The sequence below is a fragment of the Berghia stephanieae genome, chromosome 1, assembly GCF_034508935.2.
Source record: "Berghia stephanieae isolate SIO BIC M18660-M18661 chromosome 1, UCSD_Bste_1.3, whole genome shotgun sequence".
In the NCBI taxonomy this organism is placed as follows: Eukaryota; Metazoa; Mollusca; class Gastropoda; order Nudibranchia; family Aeolidiidae; genus Berghia; species Berghia stephanieae.
The window spans coordinates 27,348,344-27,369,572 of record NC_088360.1 but is presented as its reverse complement, the minus strand read 5'-3'; the positions used below and the strand labels follow the sequence as shown (position 1 = coordinate 27,369,572).

The following is a 21,229-nucleotide window of genomic DNA, read 5'->3' as shown; positions in this document are numbered from 1 at the left end:
AAGAGCCTTCTCCAAGGACTCAACTATGCGCCGAGCGAGGCTCGAACCCAGGACCTTCCGATCCGATATGTTAAATAAAACGAATAAAAACAACATTAAAACACAAACGAACATTAAAGCTTAAAAAGATGAGTCAAAAATGTTGTTCTTTTTTTTTAAAAGAAGATTTAAAGAATATTTTCAGTTTGGCATTATTTATATAGCTAGTTATGTGTAAAAGAAACTTTATTCTTATTTATTCCTTTATATCGTTTGACCCAAATCAAGCATTACGTAGTGTTATATTATATCATTTTAAAGCTGCTATTCAACTAATGTAATTATGTATATTGATATCTTTACAACCAATCAAACGATAGACTGTTTTGGAGTTAAAACCGAAATTTCGACTTTGCAAAGATGTGCGCAGCTAAGAATTTTCGGGAAAGCAATGCCGCGGGCAATTATTGAAGACACTTAAATTATAGGATTTTTACACTAATTTTGAAATTCAATAACCTTTTTTTAATTAACGTGACTTCACACTATTTGGCAAACAAAAATTCAACAATATCCTTCTATTTTACCATTAACTCTCTCCTTACCAGCCATTTTTTAGAATTCCCCCAGAAAATTCTCACACCCCACACAAAAATAGACTTTTCCTAATCAAACTAAAAAGTAACAATTGCATTCTAAACAGATTGTCGTTCAGCAAAATGATGTCTACAACACAGTGTTTACTATCTATAGCTGTAATCAAAGCATTTCTTCACATTTTGTGATGTACAAGAGAAATCAGAATGAGAAAATTGTCGGTTGCATCGTGACGAATGTGACGCTTTTCCTATGGGTGGTAAGGAGAGGGTTGACTCTTATTATATTGTCCACAACAAAAATCATACCGGGACTAAATGTGTTGAAATCCGTTCCCGTTTGATTGGTCATGTTTAGACTTGGCAGTCTGTCGCAGAATATTCACGCATGTTGTTTTGTATCTCACGAAGGGTTATATATTTATATAAATTAATAGTAGAAATAGAAGGAAAAATGGGGGACGTTTTCAGCAAGAAAATACCATTCAAATTGAATTCAATAGTCTGATGTCACGTCGACCAGCAACTTTTTATTCTTCATGCTGGCTAGAATTTTCTTATGTCTTGTGATCAGAATGTATAAAAGTCAAAACATGATCAGATTTATAATGTTTTTTTCTCCTCTGGATACACTTTTATGCTGGTCGGAGAAATATTTCATAAGGGCGTCCGCCCGCCATTATTCTGATAGTTTAGAGCCAGTTACTACGTTACTATGCGTCATTACGAGAGAAGTGACGCCACTACTGTTGAAGCGTATTAGATACAGGGGATATCGTTCTTTGGCAGTTTGGGGGGCTGGATCATGGGATACCAAAAGACATCCGTGGGAGTGAGAGAAGAATAAATGGCAGGTTATTGTCATCTGACAGATATAGGGAATGAGATTAGCGGAAGAGTAGCGTCCCTTGATTGGACGTCACCTTACAGAGAGAACGTCAAAATGGTTTTCCGCATGCGTCTTTCTCGTCCTCGCTTTCGGTGAAGTGTTTCATGCCGCTTTCACGGGAAGCGAGGACGAGAGACGCATGCGCACAACCAACATGACGTTCTCTCTCTGATAAGCTTTCCGCCGGTGACGTCCAATCAAGGGACGCTACTCTTCCGCTAATCTCAATCCCTATAGGGACTAAGAAAAAAATCGCACAATTTTTTATGCATGACAATGCACCATCGCACATGGCTCGAATTACGCAGGGCTTTTTCAAGAGAATGGGAGGGGGGGGGCGAAGTGGGCGAGTAGTTATGGCATTGCACTGTGACCGGAAATGTCCCGGGTTCGAGCCCCGCTTCTGGCACTTTCGGTTTTTTCCTTGGGGAAGATTATTAGCCCCCCGGAAGCGAAGACGAGAGACGCATGCGCACAACCAACATGACGTTTTCCGCCGGTGACGTCCAATCAAGGGACGCTACTCTTCCGCTAATCTCATTCCCTATAGGGACTAAGAAAAAAATCGCACAATTTTTTATGCATGACAATGCACCATCGCACATGGCTCGAATTACGCAGGGCTTTTTCAAGAGAATGGGAGGGGGGGGGGGCGAAGTGGGCGAGTAGTTATGGCATTGCACTGTGACCGGAAATGTCCCGGGTTCGAGCCCCGCTTCTGGCACTTTTTTTATGCATGACAATCCACCATCGCACATGGCTCGAATTACGCAGGGCTTTTTCAAGAGAATGGGAGGGGGGGGGGCGAAGTGGTCGAGTAGTTATGGCATTGCACTGTGACCGGAAATGTCCCGGGTTCGAGCCCCGCTTCTGGCACTTTCGGTTTTTTTCCTTGGGGAAGATTATTAGCCCCCCCCCCCCCCCCCCCATTTGCTCACTTGGACAACATGGGTGATTCCTGTTGACATCAGACATCTTTTTAAATTAGTTATTTATAGTTTTTCGTGGAATTGCCTAGGCGTGGTCACGTCGACCAGCAACTTTTTATTCTTCATGCTGGCTAGAACTTTTCTTATGTCTTGTGATCAGAATGTATAAAAGTCAAAACATGATCAGATTTATAATGTTTTTTTCTCCTCTGGATACACTTTTATGCTCGTCGGAGAAATATTTCATAAGGGCGTCCGCCCGTCATTATTCTGATAGTTTAGAGCCAGTTACTACGTTACTATGCGTCATTACGAGGGAAGTGACGCCACTACTGTTGAAGCGTATTAGATACAGGGAATATCGTTCTTTGGCAGTTTGGGGGGCTGGATCTTGGGATACCAAAAGACATCCGTGGGAGTGAGAGAAGAATAAATGGCAGGTTATTGTCATCTGACAGATATAGGGAATGAGATTAGCGGAAGAGTAGCGTCCCTTGATTGGACGTCACCTTACAGAGAGAACGTCAAAATGGTTTTCCGCATGCGTCTTTCTCGTCCTCGCTTTCGGTGAAGTGTTTCATGCCGCTTTCACCGGAAGCGAGGACGAGAGACGCATGCGCACAACCAACATGACGTTTTCCGCCGGTGACGTCCAATCAAGGGACGCTACTCTTCCGCTAATCTCATTCCCTATAGGGACTAAGAAAAAAATCGCACAATTTTTTATGCATGACAATGCACCATCGCACATGGCTCGAATTACGCAGGGCTTTTTCAAGAGAATGGGGGGGGGGGGCGAAGTGGGCAAGTAGTTATGGCATTGCACTGTGACCGGAAATGTCCCGGGTTCGAGCCCCGCTTCTGGCACTTTCGGTTTTTTTCCTTGGGGAAGATTATTAGCCCCCCCCCCCCCCCATTTGCTCACTTGGACAACATGGGTGATTCCTGTTGACATCAGACATCTTTTTAAATTAGTTATTTATAGTTTTTCGTGGAATGCCTAGGCGATGATATCTTATGATGTCGTGGTGGAAGGGCATGTTTTTTTTAAAGAGAACAATCATTTTAGGCAAGGGTGTGACCATCAGTCAGTCCTGACAATCCAATCTGGAACTTGTGGCGAAAATATGAAGAAATAAGTACATCGTCTTGGTCCTCATTAAAATCGGAGATACGCCAGCTTCTCCAAGATGCCCCTGTATAATCTCACTGCAGTTTCTAGAACGATTGTGTGGCTATGTGGTCTTGTGGTATGATACTCGCTTTCGGATCGGAAGGTCCTGGGTTCGAGCCTCCTTGAAGCGGGCTCTTTACTCACATTCTCTCATCGTATTCAGGTTTGAAATGAGTACCTAGCCGTTAACAGCGATGTCTCTGTCCGAAAAAATTGCAATATCGCCTAACAGACGTCATATCCCGTCCTAAATGTTAAATGTGGCTGCTGGTCAGGGACACATTGTAAAGCGCTTTGAGCACGTTTAGTGGATATGGCACTATATAAAATCTCAATTTTTTTAACCATTCTCTTAGTTCTTGCAAAGGCGAGAGATTTCACTGCACTAAGTTAAAGGAGCGCTCACAAAGTATTAGTATTAGTGTAAAATTGAAAATTCAATTCTTTGGTGTCATTTCTTAAACTTTCAATATTTTTTATACAGGGTATTAAGAATAACATATTCACGTACATTGGATGGAAAAGTGAATGAGCTTTCCATTGATTTACATACATACTACCGTTTTATTGAAGAACACAGTATATGCTATTTGGTTAACATTTTAGAAACAACTGCAGCATAGAACAAATTATGATAATTGTTTTATACTCAAAATTATAAGCGTTCAAACAGGTTTGAGACAATTTTTGCGCATGTGTTATGATAATTTTGAATATAATTGTTTGAAACTGCAGTTTAATTTATTTTTTTCTGACTTAAGGCGACTCATCAGTTTTCATTGTCTCGCAACCATGTCTAGCCCAAGGAAACAAAACAATTACATATCCAATACTATCACGAACAATAATGGAGTAACCAACGTAATTTTTGTTGCAATCACAGATAAGTGAAAATCATTCTTAAAGGTCATACAGTTTAGTGTTCCTGTTTAAAGGTTAAATAGTTGTCTGCCATGTTCTAGAAAGACATGGATTTAAAACTTTGGCCAGAAAACTCGTCCTTCGAATATCGATTGATTTAAATCACCTTCATCTTGGAAAAAACTCTCAAAACAGAGATTTATGGAGAAGTCTCAGGTTTTAGAGTATTTGCCAAGATGAGGTACATTTCTATCCATCGATATTTGAAGGACGAGTTTTCTGGACAAATTTTTCGATACAAATTCGAGTTTTTCCAGAGTACGGCTATTAACTGAATGTCTAACCGTGGCCTTCGTAAAGTTGTGGCCTGACACTGACCAAAATATGACGTAAAAATGCCAGTCTTTTGCCACAAAAGAAAACAAATCGTGAATTGTATTCAATAGTTCAACCAATGAAATAACTTGTTTCCATGAGCTCTACTAACGACAACTCACTAGGCGGTGCAAAAACCAAATAATAACGCCAAACTGCCAGTCCTTTTTGATTTCAGTGTCAGGCTGTAACATAACGATGGCTACGCTGATACTGACCAAAAAATGACGTCAAAATGCCAGGCTTTTGCCACACAAAAAAAAACAAATATTGAGTTGTATTCAATAATTCAACCAATGAAATAACTTGTTTCCATGAGCTCTACTAACGACAACTCATTAAGCGGTGCAAAAACCAAATAATGACGTCAAACTGCCAGTCCTTTTGGATTTCAGTCCCAGGCTATAGATAGTATGCAGATGACGTCACTCAGGCCTTTGTTATTGTTTTTGCCATCCGCGTTTGTGAGTTGTTCTCACTAAACTGTATTAACCAGACTATAAAAGTTCATGGTTACACAGAGTTTGTGTGTTGGTCCGTTATACTTCCGGATGGCAATGTTGTGAACTCCTTGGCCAAGCGCATTCTATCTATAAAATAACACACGGTGGCAATGGTTAAACAGAGAGAAGAGAAATTATGGGAGAGATGTGGAGGATAGCGAGAGAAAGAGGATTAGAGGGCGGAGGGGGGGGGGGGGAGATGAGAGGAGGAAGGATGGATTGTATGGCATGATGAGATTGAATAAAGGATTATGATGATGATGCTGATGATGATGATAATGATGATGATGAGAAGGAGGAGGTGGAAGAGGATGATGATGATGATGATGATGATGATGATGATGATGATGATGATGATGATGATGATGACGATGATGATGATGATGATGATGATGATGATGATGATGATGATGATGAAGTTCGGAAGGAGGGATGAGGAGGAAGAGTATAAGGAGAGTAGGATGTTCGGAGATGAAATAATTGAACAGATTATTTAAAAGGCAATGCAAAGTAATCGAAATACAAGGTGATTCTAACTAAATAAGCCAAAATAATTATCTCATCTCATCTCATGTAGTTCCATATCTGAAGCAGACGTCGGAGGTCATCTTCCGCCAAGCTGATCTATCTCTTGCCAATTCTATTAAAGCAGCGCCACCTTTCTCAGCTTCATCTGTCCAAGTTCTTATCCCTTTCAAATAAGTTATTCTTTGTCTTCCTCTTATTCTTTTTCCATTCATCTTTCCAGTCAAGGCGACTACTTCCAAACCAGGGTGGCGGATAATGTGTCCTAAAAATTCCATTTGGCGTTTGTTGATTTTTGTTATCAGTGATCTTTTTCTGTTTGCCATTTCTAAAATTTCTTCATTTCTTTTCCTTTCCACCCATGACACCCTCATCATTCTTCTGTAAAACCACATGCAGTTGTTTAAAGCATCATTGTAGTGGACTGAATCAGTAGTTATTTGATAGAGTAGTTATCTAAGTTTTATAAGGTGTCAATTTCACCACCTGGGTGGGGATCCTGACCTCCCATAGTGGGCAGGGATGTACATACTGTGTCTTCTATCCCCTTATATCTACTATTTTCCAACATGCTTTCTGTCTTTGTCTTGGAATGAGATTACTTGGTTTTGTCCTGGCCCTGTTCGGAGTCCTGGCTGGGAGGGAAACAGTCGAATGCATAGTTATTGTATTGGGAGATATTTTTTTCCTTGTAAATCATCTCTCTGTTATGTATCATTATATTTATTTTTAATGTATAATGTTAGCAATTGAGTGTATTCCTCTTTGTTGGATTTTGTGCTTGTGTCCGGATGAGACTTATAGGTGATCTCAAACTAAGTACATTGATGGTATGCTCTTGGATTCTACATCTGATCCCTATTTGTTCCCAGTTCCCCTATGTCTTACTTTTTCTTGAATGCTTTAATTGTAATTCCAGAATTTTTTCCATTCCCATTTTCTCCCTTTTTACTGGCGCTGATATAACCTAAATGTGTTGCAAGCGCCGTAAAACCCTTAAAAACAAAAACAAACAAATTTCAACACTGTCGTTAGTATAACTTCCACTGTAGCAGAATTGTGGTATCTTGAATTAGAGCTTCTTTTTTTAAATAGAGCATTTCTATAGCGCACTATCCACTGCTCAAATCGCTTTACAAGGGTTCCTTGGCCAACTGCAACACTTAACATGTATGATGGGACGTGACGCCTGTTGGGCGATATAACAATTTTATCGGACAGAGACAACGCTGTTAGCGTTCAGGTACTCATTTTACACCTGAGTACGGTGAGAGAAAGTGAGTAAAGAGCCTTTTCCAAGGGCTCAACTATACGCCGAGCGAGGCTCGAACCCAGTCCGAAAGCGAGTGTCATACCACTAGACCACATAGCCGCACAAGGAAACGTGCCGAGGCACTGGATTGGGAGGAGAATTGCTAAAGACCGTCCACTCTATGCTTGGCCTGCCAGATTCCCGGACCATACTGTATGTTTGTGACTTTTCCATGTGGGGATATGTTAACTCCCTCAATCCTAGAGATTTTTTGCTACTTTTCAAATTTTTAACAAAATTGTATTAAAAATGAGCATGTTTTATTCAACTACCATTAGCATGTAAAAACTAAAAACATTAGCTTTGATACTACGCCTATAATTGGTCTCTGAGAAAAGGTAATTTATAGGCATGGGGTAAAAGTAACCCGGGTAAACCACGGATATAGTCGGTGTTAGGGTTGAGTGAGTTAAAGACCAAGCTTACATTCCACCACCTTCAGCAAGTATCGATAACGTGAAAGATCGAATGACAGCTGCAATCAGCCATGACAGGCTGCTGCGCGTTTGGAATGAACTCTCATATAATCGGCTTGGTGCTCGCGCTGCCGGTGGTCGCCGCTTTGAGCATTTATAAAACATGACATAAAAACTTGAAGATGTGTAATACACATGTGTTCAGCTAGTGTTTTCTATTGTTTTTCTTCTTTAAAATATCACGTGATAGTTTTTCATATTCTTTTCTAATCACCCTGTATTAATCCATGCGTTGTAACTTACTCGTTCATTAACTTTAAAATCCATCTATTCCACAGATAAAGTAATGTACCCTGCAGTTTCCTAGTTGGCGCTAGTGATTATATCAACAACGTTCCATTAAAACGATGGATATTTCGATCACGACGTATTCGATTCCTGGCTTTGCTTTCATCAATGGATTGTGATTGGATATTTTTTGTGTGCACCATTCTGAAGTCAACACGATTCTGAGCCTTTAAATATTTCAGAGATTCAACTCATAACCATACGATACGATACGATACGAAAGGACAAAGTTATCGATTTCGATTATACTGATAATGATAAGCGTGTCTGTCGTACCCGTGCTCGTTCAGCAACGTGCTGTTATTATAATCGATTTTAGTTGGTTGTTTTGCTAAGAAACGAGTTATCATTGTGAGATCTTTAAGCTGTGATTAAGAGGGCTTCCGTGGTTTTATACTATTATATACAGCTTCCTTCATAAAGAAAGGAAATCACTTATCCAGTAGTTTCTCTACAGCCCTCCACTTGATTCATTTCTTAACTTCCATCAGGGGAATATAATTCGTCCGTCTCCAAAGCTGTTAACTGAAGACGATATTATACTTATGGATTTTCAACCTCACTCTGCAAACAATAGTTATAGATGCCTCACGATTATGCTGCATTATGGATATATTGAATATGTAGAACTGTTCACTGTATGTTGCCTAATATCTTATCTATAAAAACCTACTTTTTGCGAAATAGCACACGATCTATACACGTGAATTTCATCTGTTGAAATGAAAATAAAAAGCAGTCTATTGCCTTATCCCAAGAATGTTTGCACAGTGTGTGTCATATGTTCAATACTGTTGTAATTAATACAATATATTTATGTGTGTCTACAAAACGCTTTCATGGACAGGTGTATATCAATAATATATTTTATAAAATATATTCACCATGGCACCAAACTGCATCGCCAAGAACTTTTACAATAAATATGCGTTGGGTATCTTGATGGCCTGGGTTTTGGTCTTTGTCCTTGTGTATCTACAGGTCAACAATGTATCTTGGCTTATATTACCAAAAGGGCTTCAATTTAGAAATGTATTGAACAGCGTTTTCGAGTCAAATATGACAGAAATCGGGATTTTCAGTGAATCTAAAGCAAAACAAGCGTGCGTACACCCGACGCTGGACTTGAAAGATTCATACATGATGAAGTTTTACAAAAAAGTGTCCAAGACTGTGTGTAAATTTGAAAAGAACTGGGTGTACGTGAAGAATGGTACACTCTATTTTGAACCCGAAGCTGTTAAGCTCCATAAAAATATATCATGTAACTATTCTAGCATTCTTAGGGATGGTGAGACAAAGATTACATTAGCAAAAGCTGTGATTAATATTTCCAACCCATTTAATATAACAGACGACCATTTTATGGTTAAATGTAAAGGGAATGACGGAAAAGTGTACGAGAATTTTCACCAAGGAGTAGCGTATCGCCAGGAATACGTGGATCGTAAACAGGATCCATTGAAAGACGGGTTTGAAGGGATGAGTATCGCCATTCTAGGATTCGACTCCATGTCTCGGATGTCGTGGCTGAGGCGTTTACCCATCACACGGAAGTACTTTGTGGAAAAACTGGGCGCCATCGAGTTGGAGTCACACAACGTGCTGGGAGACGGGACAACAGCTGTGATGTTTCCCATGTTGACGGGCAAATTTGAGTGGGAGCTGCCCGAATGCAGGTGAGTCAGGTATTTGTCCTAGTAGATTAGTGGTATTATTTCTTGTAAGTCCCATCTGTATTTCGATGTTGTCGCTTTGGCAATCCAAGAAAGAATCCATCAAACGCCAGAAGTCCGATGTCGCCAGGATTCACCCATGTCGTCTTAGTGAGTAAATTAGGATATACAATCTTCCCGACGAGAAACAGTTACCGGAAATGAGGTTTGAACCCAGAATCGGTGCAACACAAGGTAATTTTATAAACACATTCGACGCCCCGTCCCCCTTTTACAGTTTCACTATGCTCAAAGCGTTTGGTTTGTGTTTTGTTTTTGTTTTTTAGCTAAAAAAGCTTATTAAACCTGATTTTAACTTTTTACGATACAACTCACCAGCATGTTCTTTCACTAGAGATGTGAAAGTATTCTACTGCCTCAAAGTGGACGGTATGAAGGAATAGGGAATGAGATTAGCGGAAGAGTAGCTTCCCTTGATTGGACGTCACCTTACAGAGAGAACGTCAATTTGGTTTTGCGCATGCGTCTCTCTCGTCCTCGCATTTGAAGTGTCTCAAGCCGCTTTCACCCGAAGGGAGGACGAGAGACTCATGCGCAAAACCAACATGACGTTCTCTCTCTAATAACTTTTCCGCCGGTGATGTCCAATCAAGGGACGCTACTCTTCAGCTAATCTCATTCCCTATACAAGAAGGGAACGTCCACTCGCCCTTGTGTGGGTAACCATAAAGATCGATGGTTTCCACTTATTTTGTTAAATATCACAGAGGTGTTTTTTTATTTGTCTTTTGTGGTCGCGCTTTTTTTTTTCTCTGTTTTAACGAATCATGATCTGTTTGGAGGGGGGGGGGCGGTTCTTTGTCGTTTTGATTTTAAAATGAACACGATGGACAAGGCAACTGTACGGAACTATTACAATCTATTTTTTACCAAGGTGACTCTAATACCTGCCAGATAATCATTTTACACCTAAGTACTATGAGAGAATGTGAGAAAAGAGCCTTTGCCAAAAATTAAACATTGCTCCGTCCACAGCGGGACTCAAACCAAGGCACGACAGGTGACATTAAAATTGAGCTTTATATAGAGCAATATCCACTAAATGTGCTCAAAGCGCTTTACAAGGGGTCCCTGACCAACAGCAACATTTAACACGAAGGACGGGACATGACGCCTGTTAGGCGATATTACAATTTTTCGGACATAGACAACGCTGTTAACGGCCAGGTACTCATTTTACACCTGAGTACGGTGAGAGAATGAGAATAAAGAGCCTTTTCCAAGGACTCAACTATGCGCCAAGCACGAGGCTCGAACCCAGGACCTTCCGATCCGAAAGCGAGTGTCATACCACTAGACCACATACCATTTGACCACAAAGTTGGTAATATAACTTTTATGGTCTAGTGGTATGATACTCTCCTCTGGATCTTTAGTTTCGCTGGTTCGATCCTGTTGTCCCGTCGCCGAGCAAACCTGAGTCGTTGGAAAATTGCTCACAATGTGATTCAATAGTCTGATGTCACATCCGCCCAGCAACGAGCAGCTTGGTTCTAAACAAAGAAAATCGGTACTTTTTATTCTTCATGCTGGCGAGAACTTTTTCACATGTCATGTGATCAGAATGTACAGAAGTCAAAACATGATCAGACTTATGTTTTTCTCCTCTGGCTACACTATGCTCGTCAGAGAAGTATTTCATATTGGCGTCCGCCATTGTTTCGATAGTTTAGAACCAGTTACTAAGTTACTTTGCGTCACTACGAAGGAAGTGACGTCACGTCTGTTGAACCCAATTCAATTTTTAAAATGAGTACAGGGCAGGTATCAGAATTGTCTCTGTCGAAAAAAAAACATCATTATGTCACGTTGCATCCTTCATTTATTTTCTCGTCTGACATGTTTAGTGTTGCTATTGTAAATTGCTTTGAGCACGTTAAGTACCTCTATACATACAAAAGTTCAAAGTTCTATTTGTTATAACCGTTTTTTAAACAAGAAAACAGCAAGTACCTAATTATATTGATAGAGCGAAAATAGACGTCACTCAGCTCTTTGTTATATTGTCTTTAGACAGTCATTTTTATGAGTTCTCATGTATTCTATCAATCAGACTGTAAGCGTTTTGTGTGTTGGCACGTTATATCCTGCTGGTGGATGCTGTGAGTATTTATCTAAACGCATGGCATCAATTGATTATCATTCTGTTGTGATTTTTTTTCTCTCCAGGGTAAAATTCAAAGGTGCCAAACCAATGGATAATTTCCCCTGGATCTGGCATGACTTCAAGAAGGCTGGCTATCTCACCTCCTGGTCCAACTCCTATCCCTATGGCGCCCCGTTCAACTGGAGGATGCTGGGATTCAAAGACCCGCCCACGGATTTCTACCCCAGGCCATTCTACCTCGGGGTCTTCCCCACCATCAAGAAATACCCTCATTTCTGTGTCGGGTCCCAGTCGCGTCAGGATATTTGGTTGAAATGGTTCACTGATATATTCCACAAGTACAACAATCAAAGAAAGTTCTTGTTGCATTTTCTGACAGATATGAGTCACGGTGACAATAATTTGTTAACGGCGGTAAGTCATTCTTTTATTTGCTTTTTTTTTTATCGGACTTCTGAAATCGTTACTTTTGACAAAATTAGTCCTTCACATATGAAGCCCTTGGAACCGGTTTTCGGACAGTAAATTTTGCTTAAGATAGGACGATAGTCTCTCACATTGTTCTTTCCACGAGATCTTTTTGTAGAATCTTGAAGACTGTTTGTATGTTTGGGGGTTTTTTTTTAGTCTGTTTGTTTGTTTTTTTTCTTATGGACCAGTGGCTTTAGGCTTTACCACCTACTTTCCGTCATATCTAATAGATCCATCAACTGCTGAATCGACAGAGGGATCAGAAAAGGAAATGGACCCGTGATTGATTAATCATCTCATCTTTATAAAATTTTAGAAGCTCTGCAGCTTGTGAATCCATATTTGTTCTATTTCTAGTCACAATAACTAAATGATTAAAAATATATTACAGTGAATGACATAATCAGTCGGATGGTGATAAGGTTTGAACTGAGATATTGCCAAGTTTAGTTAGAAGGTTAATTTTTATTTTAAAAAATGAGTTCTTGTCATAAATGATTAAATCAACCCTTTTTGTACATTATCAGGAAATATCAAAGCTTCTAAATATTTTTTACAGCTCGTCAAGTTGAAAAAGTATGAAATTTGAGAAAAGTTGCTGGATACCTTTCCCATACATCTGACCATAACTTCATGAAAAATCACCCGATTTACTTCAAATAAAAATTAAAATGCTCTGGAGAGCAAATTCTTTCAGATAATCCCCCAAAAAAGTGCAAATCCAAAATTTTCACCTTCCGACTGATTATGCCATGCACTGACACATATTATACAATTCCTTTCATACAGTTCAAGCCTCCTTTTTATGTTAGCACGCTTCCATTATCCGTTAGTGTCTACAGCCATGCACTCATTTACACCTGAGTCTTACTTACTTACTTACTTATCCGAACCAGAGACCACCTGAGCTCTTGTGCCACACCTGAGTCAAGTGGAGGGATTGTAAATAATGAATTTCAAAATATCGAATTGAGAAATATGTAATAGAGAATATAATTATTCCAAGCATCTCTGGGTATCTTTCATCATTATCTCTTGCCTCATTCCAGATGGACGAGCCAATACAAAAACTGGTTCAGCACCTCCACGATGACGGGTACCTCAACAATACCCTACTCATCCTGATGGGAGACCACGGGGCTCGATACGGCAGTTTTCGGTACACCATCAACGGAAAGTTGGAAGAAAGACTACCCTACTTTTCCTTTCTCTTTCCCCCGTGGTTCCTGAAAAAATACCCGGACGCTATCCGAAACCTGAAAACTAACACCAAGCGTCTGACCACGCCGTTTGATCTCCACGAAACGTTCAAGGAGTTTTTTAAATACACCGGAGCTGGTAAGGGTGATGTGAACGACAGGGCTATCAGTCTCTTCAAGGAAATTCCATTAGAACGGACTTGTAAACACGCGGATATTGCGTCACATTGGTGCGCATGCCTGGACTGGCAGAAAATAAGCGTCAATGATAAAAACGCCAAAAATGCTCTTCAAACAGCTCTTGCCACGATAAACGGATACACCAAAAACTACCGCACGGACTGTGCCTTGCTGTCAGTTCAAAACGTTTCCATGGTGGCCAAAATGGAAATGGGTAAAGACCTTCTTAGATTTAAGAAAACGGACGCCAACGGCGGAATTTATAATATAGATTTCACCTCGACCAACAAAAACGAAAGAGCTTTATTTCAAGTAACGTTTTCTACATCTCCAGGAGGAGGCCAGTTCGAGGTTACTGTGTCGCATGACTATAAGACCGGGAAATATTCTGTGAGCGAGAAGGAGATAAGTAGGATAAACAAATATGGCGACGCTCCTCATTGCATTTTGGATAGGAATCGGCAAATACGTCAATATTGTTATTGTAAAGATCTCATCAAAACGTGACGTAGAACGCTATCTTTTTATAATTTTAATGAATATTCATGCCTTATTTTCTTCGATGCCATTCCAACCTATTATCAATATGCCTTGTCTACCTAATTTTACAAAACGTCTTGTTTTTATTTTGGCCAGAAAAACTATACAATAATTGTCACGATTTATAGTCCGGAACTCTGTGAGATATGCATTAGACTGGAAGTGTGGATTGAATTGTGAAGTTTTTACTGCAAACAAAGACACACCAAAACCTGGGCATCTGTGCTTAGCCGGGCGGATTAACCAAACCTTACATTACAACAAACGTTTTAATTCTTAAATTGATAGTTGAAGATGACCCCCAAAAATATAGTACTACAAGATAACTGAAAAAAATGAGCTTTTATATAGCGCAATATCCACTAAACGTGCTCTCAGCGCTTTACAAGGGGTCCCTGGCCAACAGCAACATTTAACATGTAGGACGGTACATTACGCCTGCTTGGCGAAATTAATGTTCTCGGACAGAGACAACTGTAGACGACCAGGTAATCATTTTACATCGGGGTACGGTGAGAGAATGTGAGTAAACAGCCTTCTCCACTTAACTATGCGCCGAGCGAGGCTCGAACCCAGGACCTTCCGATTTGAAAGCGAGTGTCATGCCAATAGACCACATAGCCGCACAGGGAAGATCAATAGTCGTCGTGTTTAAGTTGTGTCAATGCGATAAATTCCTTCTTTCCTCTCACTAAATCTCCGCGCTCTTTCTTAAGTTCAGCGGTATATTATGGTCTTTGCTTCTTACCCGAAAGGTACCGTAGTTAACTTATAGCCTGACACTGACCAAAAAATGACGTCAAAATGCCACAAAAGAAAACAAATCGTGAGTTGTATTCATAGTTCAACCAATGGAACCACTTGTTTCCCCCCGAATTATAAAAAAAATCGAACAACGAAGACTTCTTCGATGTCTCATGCTGAAGATTTTTTGGCAAGATTGAGGTTCCCTAAGTCAATCGATAGAGATAGATCGAAATTGACGTCAAACAGCCATTTTTATGAGTAGTTCTCACTGGATGATATTAATCAGACTATAAACGTTTAAGGTTACACATTGGTTTGTGCGTAGGTACGTTATACGGGCTGGTGGGTGTTATGAGTATTTCAACTCAACGCATAGCATCACTTTTTATGAAATTGAAACTTTTTCTGGTCAAAATTTTTTTTAATGTGTTTTGTCACGGTACGGCAGCTTTTTCACGACAAGATTGAAATTCTTTTTCAAACCGTTCTATCTATATCCTATTTATTTACTGGTTTCAAATTCAAATATGTGGCCAATCGGTTTCAAACGGTATTATGTCGGGTTGGTTTAGACAGAGCTGCTACTTGAAATTTCAAAAATGTGTATTATCAAGAATTTTAAGTTTCAAGTAGTCGCGGGTTGGGTGTATCGTGACAACTGGTGTGTAGATCTACATGCTTTTAACTCACTCAACCCTAACACCAACTATATCCGTGGTTTACCCCGGGTTTCTTTTACCCCATGCCTATTTATTACATTTTTTCTGAGACAAATTAAAGGCGTATTATCAAAGCTAATGTTTTTAGTTTTTACATTTAATGGTAGTTGAATAAAACTGTCTATGCACATGCTCATTTTTAATACATTTTTTCTTATTTTGAAAAGTATCAAAAATCTCTAGGGTTGAGTGAGTTAAGTAAAACTTGTAAGTGTGTACGATTTCAAACAGAAAGGTTGACAAATACAGCTTTTCAAATCCACATTTATTTGACATCTGGTCCACCCCCCCCCCTCGAATAATACCAATTTGAAGCGATGGGTTCCATATTTGCAACCCTTACTGACTTCACCAAGACATCATTGATGGATGGTCAAAACGAATTCAACATGTAAAAACGTTATGTAACTATCCTTTTTTTTTATTATTCCACTCCTCTCCCTAAATACTAACGTGAAATAATAATATTATGTTTACAATAATAATTTGTGACGTTAGATTTTCAAACGTTAAATTTCACTAAATTTAGAATTTTGAAAAAAATATGTATGATTTAATATTTTTGAAAATGTATTTTACTCAGAGATGACGTATAATCGAAATCGATTGAAGGGTAGAATAAAAGATTTCTTACACACGTGCGTTTTGGAATTCGAACTTTGTTCCCCAAAGCGCACTTACAAGCTCATGCAGCGGTTGGCAACACGTCCGGGATTCCAAAAAGCAAGAGTGTAAGAATCGTATATTATTTTATCTCTGCCAAAAACAGATTAAATGCATTATTGAGTCAATGATTTTTGTTATTTCTTTAATCAGTTTAACCGCCATACTCTGGAAAAACGTGTATTTTAATATTTGGCCAGAAAACTCGTCTTTGACTCTCGTCTTGGCGAAAACTCTCAAAATTGCGACTTCGGGTTTTTTTTTCAAAAAAGAGTCATTTAAATCGATCGATATTAAAAATTGAAGGACGAATTTTATGCCCACTATTTTAAATAACTTATTTCCAGAGTATGGCTGTGATCTATGATTTGGTCAGGACTCTGGACTATCACAATGTAGCTACCTCAAACTCAGATATCATTCCGCTTTGAGTCTTATTTCCAGAGTATGGCTGTGATCTATGATTTGGTCAGGACTCTGGACTATCACAATGTAGGTACCTCACTTTGTCAAACTCGGATATCATTCCGCTTTGAGTCTTATTTCCAGAGTATGGCTGTGATCTATGATTTGGTCAGGACTCTGGACTATCACAATGTAGCTACCTCAAACTCAGATATCATTCCGCTTTGAGACTTATTTCCAGAGTAAGGCTGTGATCTATGATTTGGTCAGGACTCTGGACTATCACAATGTAGGTACCTCACTTTGTCAAACTCAGATAAAATTCCGCTTTGAGACTTATTTCCAGAGTGTGGCTGTGATCTATGATTTGGTCAGGACTCTGGACTATCACAATGTAGGTACCTCACTTTGTCAAACTCAGATAAAATTCCGCTTTGAGACTTATTTCCAGAGTATGGCTGTGATCTATGATTTGGTCAGGACTCTGGACTATCACAATGTAGGTACCTCACTTTGACAAACTCAGATATCATTCCGCTTTGAGACCGAAGTCACATGTGTTGTCTCTAATACCGTCTGTTTATCATTTTCAACATTTATGTCACATGCTTTATCGTATTATATCATAAATAGCATTTATTCAAGAGTCATGTTATTACTATTATTATTATTATTATTATTATTATTATTATTATTATTATTATTATTATTATTATTATTATTATTATTATTATTATTATTATTATTATTATTATTATTATTATTATTATTACTATTATTATTATTATTATTATTATTATTATTATTATTATTATTATTGTTATTATTATTAGTATTATTATTATTATTATTATTATTATTATTATTATTATTATTATTATTATTATTATTATTATTATTATTATTACTATTGTTATCATCATCATCATCATCATCATCATTATTATTATTATTATTATTATTATTATTATTATTATTATTATTATTATTATTACCACTAGTAAAACGCCCTTAATTTTGCGGAAAAGAGTAAATTTTCATTTATCATTTCAATGTTGTAATTTGCTTACACTATCAATGAATGAGGGCAGATTTGTAAACCACTACCTTGTCTGTGAAACACGGTCGATCCTCTGGTGCCTGCTCTGATGATATAATATGAGTATGGCCCAAAATGAAATTTAAGCCACTGTAGCCCCCAACCCGTGATGCAGCAACATAACATAATAGTCCATGTGTAAAGGCTATGTGGTCTTGTGGTATGACACTCGCTTTCGGATCGGAAGGTCCTGGGTTCGAGCCTCGCTCGTCGCATAGTTGAGTCCTTGGAGAAGGCTCTTTACTCACATTCTCTCACCGTACCCAGGTGTAAAATGAGTTAACAGCGTTGTCTATGTCCCAAAATTTGTAATATCGCCTGACAGGCGTCATGTCTCGTCCTACATGTTATGTGTTGCTGTTGGTCAGGGACCCCTTGTACAGCGCTTTGAGCACGTTTAGTGGACATTGCGCTATATAAAAGCTCAAGTTAAGTTAAAGAAAGACAAACTAAATTCCTAAAACTAAAATTAAAATGAATTGAATACCGCCGATAAACCCTCTCCTTACCACCTGCAGCAAAATCGTCACATTTGTTACGACACAATATTTTTTTTTATTAATTCAGATTTATTTTGTACATCATAGACTGAAGAATGATCTTTGTTGAATTAATAAGAACATAAAGTTGTTTTGTAGAGGGATTGTTTGTGTTTAAAAAGGCAGTTTTTCTGCTGGGTAAGCCTGCCATTTTGGGAAAATACTGGAAATGATCGGTAAGGAGAGAGTTAACTCACTCAACCCTAAAACCGACTATATCCATAGTTTATCCGGGTTACTTTTACCCCGTGCCTATTTATTACATTTTCTGAGGGCTAGCACTATTCAGTATCTGATACTGAATAGTGGTTTTGCACTATTCAGTATCTGATACTGAATAGTGGTTTTGCACTATTCAGTATCAGATACTGAATAGCGGTTTTGCACTATTCAGTATCTGACACTGAATAGTGGTTTTGCACTATAATACGGTGTTTTTTTTTTCCGAAACCTGACAAAGTTATGGGAAGAGTGCAGCTGTGGGAGTGAATATGGGACTCAGAGAAGTGTACACCAGTGGGGAGTGAACCTGGGACTGGGTTTCGGCGAGTTTCGTAATAAAAAGCAATTACTTTTTTACGAAACCCGACGGCACCTGGCAATATCCGACAAAGTTATGGGAGGTAGGCAGCAGCGTGTGTGTGTGTAGGGGGGGGGGGGAAGGAGGGGATGAACCTGAGATTCAGGGAAGTGTACACCAGTGGGGAGTGAACCTGGGACTCTGGGTTTTGTAAAAAAGCAATAACAAAATAGGGGGGGGGGGATTACTTTTTTACGAAACCCGACAATATGCGGCAAAATTGTGGAAAGTAGGCAAAGCGTGGGGAGTGAACCTGAGACTCAGTGAAGTGTACATCAGTGGGGAGTGAACCTGAGACTATGGTTTTCGGTGGGATTCAGCTAGTTTCATAAAGACGCAATTACTTTTTTACGAAACCCGACAAAACCTGGCAATATCCGAGAAAGTTATGGGTAGTAGGCAACAGTGGGGAGTGAACCTGAGATTCGGGGAAGTGTACACCAGTGGGGAGTGAACCTGTGACTGGGTTTCGGCGGGTTTTGAAAAAAAAAAGCAATTACTTTTTGTTTACAAAATGCGCCATCTCCCAACAAAATCGGGCAAAGTTATGGAAAGTAGGCAAATAATGGGGAGTGAACCTGAGACTAAGGGAAGTGTACATCAGTGGGGAGTGAACCTGAGACTATGGTTTTCGACAGATTTCAGCGAGTTTCATATAAAAGCAATTATTTTTTTACGAAACCCGGCAATATCCGACAGATTTTGAAAGTAGACAACAATGGGGAGTGAACCTGAGATTCATGGAAGTGTACACCACTGGGCAGTGAACCTGAGACTCTTGTTTTCTGCGGATTTCAGCGAGTTTCACATCAAAGCAATTACTTTTTTACGAAAACCCGACGAAACCTGGCAATATCCGACAAAGTTGTTGGAAGTAGACAACAGTGGGGAGTGAACCTGAGATTCATGGAAATATACACCAGTGGGGAGTGAACCTGAGACTCTGGTTTTCGGTGGATTTCAGCGAGTTTCACATAAAAGCAATTACTTTTTTACGAAACCCGACGAAAACCTGGCAATATCCGAGAAAGTTATGGGAAGTAGGCAACAGTGGGGAGTGAACCTGAGACTCAGGGAAGTGTACACCAGTGGGGAGTGAACCTGAGACTCTGGTTTTCGGCGGGTTTCAGCGAGTTTCACATAAAAGCAATTACTTTTTTACAAAACCCGACTAAACCTGGCAATATCCGACAAAGTTATTGAAGTAGGCAACAGTGGGAGTGATCCTGAGAATCAGGGAAGTGTACACTTGTGGGAATTGAACCTGGGACTCTGGATTTTGTAAAAAAGCAATACCAAGGGGGAGGGGAATTACTTTTTTACGAAACCCGCCAAAAGCCGATAAAGTTATGGGAAGCAGGCAGCAGTGGGGAGTGAATCTGGGATTTGGACACCGATGAGGATTGAACCCGGGACTGCGAGAGGCTGATACCAGTGGACAGTGAGCTCAGAATGTACTTTTATTTCGAAACCTACCGAAATTGTCAAAAGTTATGGGAAGTGGGCACCATTGGGCAATGAACCGGGACTCAGGGAAGTGCACACCGGTTGGGAGTGAACCTGGGACTGTGAAAAGAGGAAATCAGTGGAAATGAACCTGGGACTATGGAAGATGGATACCAGTGGGAAATGAAGCCGAACTTGAGATTGGGTACCAGACGAGAATGAAGCAATTACTTTTTTACGAAACCCGCCAAAACCCGCCGAAAAACCAACAACAACAACGATAATAATAATAGTAAGTAAGTAAGTAATAATAATAATAATAATAATAATAATGATAATAATAATAATAATAATAATAATAATAATAATAATAATAATAATAATAATAATAATAATAATAATTAATAATAATAATAATAATAATAATAATAATAATAAAAGAACAATATTATATTATCAACATTAAAGTATATTTCAAGCAAATAAAATTATTAAAACAAAAGTTTTAAAAATATAAATAGACAGAAGGAATTTTAAAAAAATATTGGGAAAAAAGAAAAAAAAGTTACCCTTACCGGGATTTGAACTCTCGAACCTTAAGCTCAGAGTCAAACAGCTTATATCCACCATGCCATGGTGTCACTGAACTTTTAGAGACATTTAATCATGTCTATTCAGACATTAAAAAATGTATTTGACTGCCTCTCTTATTTTGATATTTTGAACTATGTTAATTGCACGATAGCAGAAATTTAAAAATTTCGATCAAAATATTTTTACAACTTTAAATCGGGCTGTCATTTACTGCACTTGTTCAATCTGGAAGTAGGTCAGCAGTTCAACCGAGATTGTCGCACTTTTCACTCTCTCTATAAAAAAGAGTTCCTTATG

General features: G+C 39.0%; 1 protein-coding gene across 1 annotated transcript in view; it reads left to right on the top strand.

Moving 5' to 3' along the window:
* Positions 1-16,397, top strand: part of LOC144971186 (uncharacterized) — a 43,178-nt gene extending 26,781 nt beyond the window's left edge. Inside the window, exons 2-4 of the mRNA XM_078911683.1 lie at positions 7,898-9,586; positions 11,813-12,164; positions 13,271-16,397. Of these exons, the coding sequence (XP_078767809.1) occupies positions 8,793-9,586; positions 11,813-12,164; positions 13,271-14,107 (1,983 nt within the window). The 5' untranslated portion in view covers positions 7,898-8,792 and the 3' untranslated portion in view covers positions 14,108-16,397. The remainder of the gene's footprint in view (positions 1-7,897; positions 9,587-11,812; positions 12,165-13,270) is intronic.
* Positions 16,398-21,229: the final 4,832 nt, after the last annotated feature.